The following is a 10,272-nucleotide window of genomic DNA, read 5'->3' on the forward strand; positions in this document are numbered from 1 at the left end:
ATGTTATCCGAGGATAATAATGAGAGAAGAAAAAGAAAATCTCTTCTTTGAGAGAGAGAGAGAAAAGAGAAAATGGAAAGAGAGAAAAGGATTAAGATGATTACCAGAAGAAAGAGATAGAAAAGAAGAAGAAGAAAATGAAATAAAGACAAACCTTATCGAAGAGATTGAGCAGAATTGAGAAATTTGTTCTTTGTTCAGTTCCAAATGTTGGCTGAGACATTGTTACGTAAAAAACACCACGATGAAGATAAGGATGATAAAAGAAGAGAAGAGAAAATAAAAACATCTCTTAGTTTCTCCTCCCCTTTCGGTCTCAATGTTTACATTTTAATTTTTTTTTCTCTTCGTGAATCTAATCGGTTTTCAGTTTAATTCTCTTTCTTTTGTAATCATTTTTATATTTATTCTTTATTATGATTAACAATTCAAGGTTAATCAATAAGAATTTATTGTTAACAGTTGATACATTTTCCAATTCAACAATTTAATTGACATTTTCGACAATTTTCTCTGCGTTTTTACCTTGACACTCTTGGTACGTGTTCACTTATTGATAATCTGTTATCGTAGCGATTCTTGGGTCCAAATGGTTTCGTAGTGTTTTTTTTAATTGTTACTCATTAATTTACGAAAATACTCTAATCAAACTAAGCCAATTAACTACGTTAATCTACCAAGGACAAATTAATCTGTTTTCCTGTAACAATCTCGAGTTGTCTCTTGATCTCTTTTCCCTTGTCTCTTATTTGGTTACTTTTAATTCTTGATTATTGTTGTGATATTTTCATCACAATTAACAACAATTCTGGTGCATCTTTCAATTCAATTAACACCATCATTAGAATAGTTAATCATGTAATCAGTTAATTTGTTTTCGTTTCAATGTTTCTTTTGAAATGACAATTTAACTAAATCGTCACATCTTCAACAGAGTGATAATTTATCATCTATCGAGAGTAACAATTAGTTAATTGTTTCGTTTCTCTATTTCAAGAGCAATCTATTCAAATGGATCAGATTTGTTAATTACATCAATAGAAATGACGTTGTCAATCACAATTAGTATTTCTCTTGATTGTTATTGAGATTTTCTTATTGTTATTAATCATCTTTCATCTGTTAACCTACAATTAAATGTTAATTATCATATTTTCCGATTGATGATTAAATGATTGATTTATTATTATGATTAATTTCAATCATCGATACAATTAGTTAATTAATTGTAGATGATAAATACCAATAGAAAATAAGGGAAAGTAACAATCACAATTAATTGTGATAAAATTTACCAATGGTCAGTTGAATGAAATTAAATCGTTGGTAACAATTAGCATCACAATTAAGGCGATTTTGTTGGAATCAGGAAAAGGTTAATAGGAAACCATTTGAAATGGTGAAAAAGTAAATATGATGAATGAATTAATTTACTATCTTAATGGTGACAATCAACAGTTAATCAACTGATCAATAATCAATAATAGTCGATAAACTGACCTGAATTGTGTCCAAGAATTTGGTCAATTCTTGAATAAAGTGTATTCCTGGTTACTAATCATCGACGTTATGAGGAATCAAATTAAAACTTGAGACCAATTTGATTAGGTAAACTAATTGATTGTCCAGATATTTATATTTATAATGATTAATTCACATGAATGACCAACACTGAATTGAATAAATTATCACCACAATTTAGGAATAGGAAGAATCCGGAAAAAAAGGTAACAATTTTTTTCCAAATCAATTGAATCACTTTAATAATCTTCTAATCACCATAGCGAGAAATTAGTTAATCAAAAGTAAAAGTGTAAATTGTTTCTCTATTTACAGTTCAACCGATTAAATGAATCACTAATTTCTAATTTACTTCGGTTTAATTAGAAGATGACATTTGATGATGAAGATGAAATTAACTGATCAACACTTGAAAGTGAACATATAAAAGGAAAATGATTAAGTGAAAATCTAATCAGTCAACAAGTGAAAGTCAAACTGACCATCAGCTGATCAATAAGTTATTAGAAATTAATTTCTCTGCAATCAACAGTTTAATTATTGTACTCAAAGTGAACAATTGACCAATTGGATTATCGAAAGTAAATATTAGTTAATCTCCTTCTTAGTGATTGATTTGTTTTCTCATGTAATCTCCATGTGATTTTCTGAACTTTTTTTTTATTTTCTTTTCTCTTTCAAATGATTAGATGAAATCGTCAACAATTATCTTCTGTTTATCTTCAATTGCGATCATTGTTCTGGTCTTTTCGCCTCAACAATCTTCGTGTCTCTCTCGTCGGAAGATGATGAAGATTCAGAAACTCGCTGCATTGGCCTTGATTCTCAAGCCGAGGAAGAAAATGATGCCAATACCAATTCCAATTCCAATTCCGTGAGTGATTTTAATTAATTTGTTTTCTTTTCTCTGTTGATTGACAATATTTTCCTCTCATTCTTTTCCTCTGTTATTATTGTAATCAGAATGTCAAAGGAAAAGTTAATGATGATGCTTGGTAAAGATGATGAAATGATGGCTCATCATCAGGTTCATCATGAACAACATGTCGCCATGCAACCTCAGCCCTTGATTGCTCATCATCAATTACGAGTTGCTATTCCAGCTCCAATGCCAGTTCCGGTTCCAATTCGTATTCCAGTTCCTGTACAAGTTCCAGTTCCAGTTCCTGTTCAGGTTCAAGCACCACCACCAGTTCATCATCATCATGTTCAACAGCCAATTGTTGCATATGAATATCAACAAGAAACTCCATCAATCTGGTAAATTAAAAAAGCTTAACAATTAATTGATTTCCTTAATTAACTCCATTTCTCCATTTCTCCTTTTCTTTATTTCTTTTTTCAATAGTCATCACTAAAGGATTAATTTGATCATTTAAATTGTGAATAACTAAAGGATTCACATTCCCACCTCATCATAATCATCAAAGACCAGCAATTAGATTGATCATAATCATTAAGAAACAAACATTAACCAAATCAAATTTATATTTTTTTAGTTCTTAAATTGTATTTTGTTTAGATTACCCAATTTTTTATCTTATAATTGTTACAATTTATAAATCTGTTAATTTGTTAAGACTCTTTTTAATCAGTTAAAAATTTTTACAATTAAATGACAAATAAATAACTGAATTTATCTCTTAATCAGAAACGATTGAAATAATTTCCAACAACGAACAGTTGATTTTCCTAACCGATAGATGTCAGTGCTTTAATCTAATGTAAATTTGACCAGATTTTCACTTAATTAGATTATAAATTGTCTTATTGAGTTAGACTACTAATTATCTTGTTAATAACTTTCACGATTGATAAATTTTAACACAAATATAATAATTAATTAATTTACTTGAGTGTCAATGATAAGGATATTGAGAAACGATTAGTCTGATTATCCAGTTTGAAAAGTTTTGTCGATTGATAAGTATTAGATTAATTATCATCTTGATTTGCACAATCAGGTAATTAACTATTTTCTCATATTTGCTGTGAAATGATCAGTTATCGTTTCAGAAGAAAATAGTCTGATCATAGAATTATTTTGTTATAAATTTTTTCCTTGTAAAGGTATTTTAATTTGTCGATTTGAAAACGAAAAGTTATATAACATTTTGTTATTTAACATGTATTCAAATCTATTGATCTTGTTAATTGTGACGAGTAATTTCATAGTTGCTTATACAGAATACAATTTAACATGTTCATCAATTCAATTTTCGTGCAAAGATTTTTGTATTCCATTATCATGGGTATGTGATCGTTCACTCGATTGTAAAGATGGATCGGATGAAGAAAATTGTCAGTTCTCAGTGAAATGTGATCGAAATCAGTTCAGATGTAATAACGGTAAATGCATTAAGAAATCATGGATATGTGATAATAGTGACGATTGTAATGACGCTTCAGATGAAGATAATTGTCCATCAGACATGAAGATGCCAGTTAATTGTGAATCGGGTCAATTTTCTTGTGGAAATTCTTGTATACCGCAAGAATGGAGGTGTAATAAAAAATATGAATGTGACAATGGTATCGACGAAAAGGATTGCCCTGTTACCTGTAACGCATTAGAATGGAAATGTGAAGTTGATAATAAATGTATCTCCAATAAGTGGACTTGTAATGGAGAGAATGATTGTACCGATGGATCGGACGAAGCATATTGTACAAATGGATGCCCTTCGAACCTCTTTAAGTGTGAAAATAGTCAATGTATTGAAATGGAATTGAAATGTGATCGTAAACCAGATTGTAACGATAGTTCAGATGAGAAGAATTGTGTTTATCCGAATACTTGTACTCAAGATCAGTTCATGTGCTTTTCAACTGGATCTTGTATCCACTCGAGCTCACTTTGTAACGGTTTTCCCGACTGTACTGATCATAGTGATGAAACTGGTTGTGGCTCTTGTAAGTTCATTTAAAGTTTGTAGTTATTTAACTCTAATTGATAACCTTTACTTTCAGTGCGTCCATATGAGTTAATTTCGAATGCTACTGATGCTAACTTAAATAGCTGTAACGAATTACAATCAACTTGTGCAAATCGAAAATGCGTTTGGGATCATGCTGTTTGCGATGGAGTTGATGATTGTGGTGACCGATCAGATGAATATAATTGTTCAAGATGCTCAAAGTACTCGTTCAAATGTGGAGAACATCTTAATTCTTGTATTCCAGATTCATGGAGATGCGATAAAATAATTGATTGTTTTGGTGGTTCAGATGAACGTGATTGTACTAAATATAATTGTACTGGCACCGAGTTCAAATGTAATAACGGTAAATGCGTGAGCGAATGGCATAGGTGCAATGGAGTCGATGATTGTGGTGATAGATCAGATGAAAAAGGCTGCTCTGGGAAAAAATGTTCAGTGACAGAATTTGATTGTGGAGACTATTGTATTCCAAAACCGTGGCAATGTGATGGTCAAACTGATTGTAACGATGGGTCAGACGAAAATAATTGTCCAAAAGTAACTGATTGCAAAAATCAATGGAAATGTCGTAATGGTAAATGCATCTCCGTAGACTCAGTTTGTGATACTCGTGACGATTGTGGGGACAGATCTGATGAACACTTTTGTATAAAAACAAAATGTCCTTTCGATAAGTTTGATTGCGGCGATCGTTGTATTCCAAAAGCATGGAGATGCGATCAAAAATCTGACTGCGCAAATGGTGCTGATGAACATGATTGTCCATCAAGTGAAGTCAGGGCTAGAAGACATGGCCTCAGATTCATATGCAGTGAAGGTACAGTTCCGTGTGCGGATGGATCAGGATGTATTCCAATCGAATGGAAATGTGATGGTCATCCTAATTGTAGAGATGGATCCGACGAAAGAAAATGTTTGGCGTCGAGTGCCTTATAGTAATATCGCTTTCAAATCATGCTTTCATTTCCAGTCCAATATGTAGCAACCGACAATAAGTTTTTCTTCGATCAAGTTTTCTGTATTAAAATTGTTATTCTAATAGATATCTATCATGCTGTTGAAAAGAAATTTACAGCATCAGCCCAGGAAATACTTGATTGATAAACTTAGGGAAAAAATTTGATAAAATATAAGATAAAATACTCGTAAATAGTTCAGTTATTACGGTAAAAAGTGACAACATCGAGAATCCGAGCCAAATGGATACAATTTCAATTACCTTGAGAACATAATCTAACCAAGGAAAATCATATTCGAAATCGTATTGAAAGTCCATCGATCGATCCAACATAAAGTTTAGTTTAGATTCACTTGCATTGTAAGCCAATACTGTGGATATCATATCATATTTAACGTGACGACATTTGAGTCCTGAAAATAGATTAAGACAGCCAGAAATGTTACCAAACACTGATCTATTTTCGTGATTATTGGTTGTTACATAGTTTACAAATCGATGATCAGAAAACTTATTTTCATTCAGTTTTACAATTGTATTAACATCAAAGGAAGAGTTCAAAAGCCTTCGAGCGGCATTGACCTTACAATCGTTGTAAATATCTTGATTATAGTGACTACAATGTGGACCATTGGGCGGAGGGTTGACAATATTCACTTGTTTAGTTACAGTCACCATCAAATGTTCGTGTCCAGGACTTATTAGAGGGATAACATTACGATGATTATGATAAAGACCATCGAATGAATCATTTTCAGTTAACACCAATGAATAAGTAGATATGTTGTGTTCAATTGTAAGAATTGAGTGATAATAGTTTTTCAAATTAAGACACGAAATTTTGATGAATATTTCGAAACCATCGATATAATGATCGATACGACAACGTGGCTTATTATGATTCCTAATGTATTTGAATGGACTCTTAATATCGATGGAAAACGAGAAAAGCTCTGGTCGAAGCATCTCTCGAATCTGACCAATGGTCAATTTACTTATGAACTTTATATAAGCTGGATTATCAAGACCATTCTCAGGTATGTTGAATAAAATGTCCAAATTTGTTTTATCGATGAAAACACACAAGTAGATGTCAGGAAAATCGAATGAATCATTAAACTGTCGAATATGTAAACGAACTTTTTGAGAAACATAATTTTCGGTGTAATGGTAAATGGAGGGAATCCAAAAGGCTGAACAAACAAAACAGAATAAAAAAACTAATCGATGTTTAAAAAGCATTTTAATTAACTGATTTTCAGAACTTATCTCAAACCAATCTGATAATTGGATCAAATTATTCATATTTACACGCATGTAACAAAATCGAGTTTGAATTCCCTATGAACTCAGTGAATACCCTTTTTAACACTAATTGTAATTAGAATTGAGTTGAAACAATTTTGTCAATTCATGTAATTATATCATCAAATAATAATGATAATATGTAATTAAATCTAATAACTCATTAAGATAATCATTTACTAATTAAACTTATTAGTATTTTGGAGCCAATTATCATGATTAAGCTGTGATTATAAACTTTAAGCATTGTTATTATGTTTATAACAATTGATTAATCTTGATATAAATTGACAAACGCGTAGATGATAATTGTTAATTATTATTTAGTAATTTAAAATTTCATTAATTAAAAGTTAAAGAGAGTCAACTGGATTTCAATGAACATTATCTTTGATTAATGATCAATAATCAAATTAAATGATAGAATTAGAAACAATTCCATTGAGTTTCATTATTTGAACGATTTAAATTGTTAATTTCGGTGTTGATTAGTCACTTTGTTACGTTCTCTCGTTCACTTAATTGTTCAGATAATTAGGATACTTTTTTAAATGGGCAAGACAAAAGTCACTTGAAAACAAGATAATTAAAAGTCAATTATATTCTGTAACTCAAATAATTGGAATTGAATTTTAATGAATCAATTTCAAGGTGAATTTGATAATAATTACACAGTAACAATTATCTATTGCGTAAGTTATTTCTCCATCGTTGATTACCCAGCTAAACATAGGGAGCGATTCGCTTTTAGTTTTCTAATGAATGTTTTTAGTAAACAATTAGAATTTATAACGAGTATTTGGTTTGATTAGTGTTCTCATCACAATGGAAATAAAAAATTCATTGATAATTTCTGTTCTTCAGATAAGTTCATTTATCTTATTCTCGTTGATTCTATCGACTAACTTTACTTGCTCATCTTCATCACCAAACATTAACATCTTACACAGAGGGTCTATTTATACGTTTCAATGTCCATTGAATCAGGTCAAATGCTTTGACGAAGTCCAGTGTGTTCTGGAAACTCAAGTTTGCGATGGGAAGAAAGATTGTAACGATGGTTCAGACGAAAACAGTTACGTTTGTTCAAAGTGTACGAAAGATCAATTTACTTGTCAAAGTGGAACATGTATTCCGATTGAATCAAAGTGTGATGGTAAATCTGATTGTGGGGATGGATCTGATGAGAGATATTGTCCTTCAATAAAAACTAAGTCCAAACGGTTAAACGGTTTCTTTTGTGGTGAAGGGACATTTCCGTGTGCGGACAAATCAGCTTGTATACCAATAAGTTTCCGATGTGACGATTACCCAAATTGTAACGATGGTTCTGATGAGAAAAATTGTAGAAAATGAAGATAGAAATTTTAAAACAATCTTCACTTGCAAGTACAACAATCTGAAAAAATTTAAGCAAACAGAAATATAATGGAATTGAATCGTACTGATAATAATGAATGTAAGATTTTATCGAGTTAAAAATTTTCTACCAATAATAAAAATTATATAAATTGATCTTTAATTTTTCCGTTCAGTATGTTTTATCAACATATAAATTTCGAAATTATTTCAATATTGATCTACATTATGTACATTACCAAGTTTCGAGAAAAGTTCTGAAGTCGATCTTCAATGATTTTGCCAACGTCTCAGGATAAAAGTTTTTCTGTTGAAGTTCATCAGGCTCTGGTTTATTGGTTCGATTGTTTCAAGGACCAGATCGATCTAAATTGCCTGTTGATTCAAGATCTGAAGATATCTATCGCTATCTTTCCGGAATAGTTGATAATGAGACCTCGGTAATTGGTAAATCAATCTTACCTCATGTAATCCAGTTAGGCTACAAAGTTCATGTCGACGGGAAATGTTCAAAAGCAATTCTCGCGATATCAAACGGAGTTAAAGCTAAACGTTCATGGGCCTTCCAATTTTTAGATTCGTATGGTCAACGAGGAGATGGCTTTTTGGCTGGAACTTTGAGCTCTCTTGGTAATTTTGACCAATGTTTACAAGTTCGAGCAAGTGATGATGCCATTGCGGAAGAAGACGAATTCACTGGTAAATACTGTTTAGCTCATGTCAAACCACCTCTTCCCGAACCACCGAAAGATCAACGGGCTCATTTCAAATCATCTTTATTCAATTATGCTGGAACTGAACTTGAAAATACTTATCTCGAGGAATGGGGTTCATTTGCTCAAGAATTATATTCAAACTCTTATACCGTAGGAATGTGTATCCCTTCAGTTTGCCAATCTAAAGATATCGCCAAAATACTCAATGAATTGGCAACTCCATTTAATTTCACGGTTTCCTTCAATTCTCGCTGCACACCAGAAACAAATTATTGGGAAGCCCAATCCCCACCAGAATATGCCATATTCATCTTGTGCCTCCTTGGACTCATGGTGGCTTTTGGAACATCATATGATTTGTATATTAGGAAGAAGGAAGAAAATTGCCTTGGACGATTATTTGCCGCTTTCTCCAGTATTTCTAATACAAAGGCACTTTTAGGCCATGCTAAAAGAAGCCAAAACGTTTACTACTTCCGATATTCATCCGAGTGTCCAAGATTTAGTAATAAGAATCGTAAGTTCTCCTTAATCTTTTATTTACCTTGGTTTTTTATTAACTGTTAACTCCATTTATCATACAGGACGATTTTTTTGATGAGTATGAGTACGATGATCGTGATATTGAATATCCAAAACTGTTTAAAAGTATATTGATCAAGTTTCCTAATTGTAAGAATCTTATGATCAATGTTGCCACCGAATGCATAAATAATAAGTTAGTGATCGAGATAATTGAAATATTACCCAATTTGAATCTACAGGGCATTTCACCAAGTTTCCAACAAGTTTTTCTCGAATAACTTTTTTGTTTTTGAGTGTTGAGACCCCATACTCGAGTTATGGTAGTTTGGGCCATACTCAATTGTCATATTAAAATATCAAGGTCATTCCGGTCATTCTGTTAGGATACGGTTTCAAGGTCATTTTGGTTTTCAAATTTGAATCGATTTTGACCACCAAATGACCTTGAAACCGTATCCTAACAGAATGACCGGAATGACCTTGATATTTTAATATGACAATTGAGTATGGCCCAAACTACCATAACTCGAGTATGGGGTCTCAACACTCAAAAACAAAAAAGTTATTCGAGAAAAACTTGTTGGAAACTTGGTGAAATGCCCTGTATTTGTTCAAAATGTATATCAACCTTTAGACAATAGAGAAGATCCAGATTATTATAATTTAGTTGATAGACATTTCAAGTCAACTGGTCGCAGAATCGCTAGCTACTCATTTTACAACAAAGGATTTGGACGAATCATTAGGTATTCATTGAATGAAGATATTGCCAATCCTTTCAAAACCGATAACTCATTTGTTCATAAGTATTTCCGCTGTGGAAAAGATTCATATCCATCAATTTTCTAATCTGGAACAAAGATAACCAATGAACAAACCGCTTGCATTGAGATCCCAGTAAGGTGCAAATAGACCTTGAAAAGCTGCTGCTGCTGCTAGACCATGC

At 31.9% G+C, this 10,272-nt stretch overlaps 2 protein-coding genes across 3 annotated transcripts; both read left to right on the top strand.

Moving 5' to 3' along the window:
* Positions 1-244: 244 nt before the first annotated feature.
* LOC128394135 (zinc finger MYM-type protein 2-like) lies at positions 245-3,168 on the top strand. 2 transcript variants are annotated; one of them, XM_053354402.1, is made up of 5 exons: positions 245-1,727; positions 1,837-2,102; positions 2,211-2,395; positions 2,485-2,781; positions 2,870-3,168. In XM_053354402.1, exons 3-5 carry the CDS (start codon positions 2,211-2,213, stop codon positions 2,877-2,879), a joined length of 492 nt encoding a protein of 163 aa, XP_053210377.1. In that variant the 5' UTR covers positions 245-1,727; positions 1,837-2,102; the 3' UTR covers positions 2,880-3,168. The 2 variants fall into 2 exon arrangements, with proteins under 2 accessions (XP_053210377.1, XP_053210376.1); XM_053354401.1 differs by having other exon boundaries at positions 245-2,102.
* A 345-nt stretch (positions 3,169-3,513) lies between these two features.
* Positions 3,514-5,508, top strand: LOC128394124 (low-density lipoprotein receptor-related protein 2-like). The gene is made up of 2 exons (XM_053354387.1): positions 3,514-4,434; positions 4,492-5,508. Exons 1-2 carry the CDS (start codon positions 3,648-3,650, stop codon positions 5,397-5,399), a joined length of 1,695 nt encoding a protein of 564 aa, XP_053210362.1. The 5' UTR covers positions 3,514-3,647; the 3' UTR covers positions 5,400-5,508.
* The last annotated feature ends 4,764 nt before the right edge of the window (positions 5,509-10,272 follow it).

Source organism: Panonychus citri, unplaced genomic scaffold, assembly GCF_014898815.1.
Source record: "Panonychus citri isolate SS breed McGregor unplaced genomic scaffold, ASM1489881v1 Contig00139, whole genome shotgun sequence".
NCBI classification, from domain to species: Eukaryota; Metazoa; Arthropoda; class Arachnida; order Trombidiformes; family Tetranychidae; genus Panonychus; species Panonychus citri.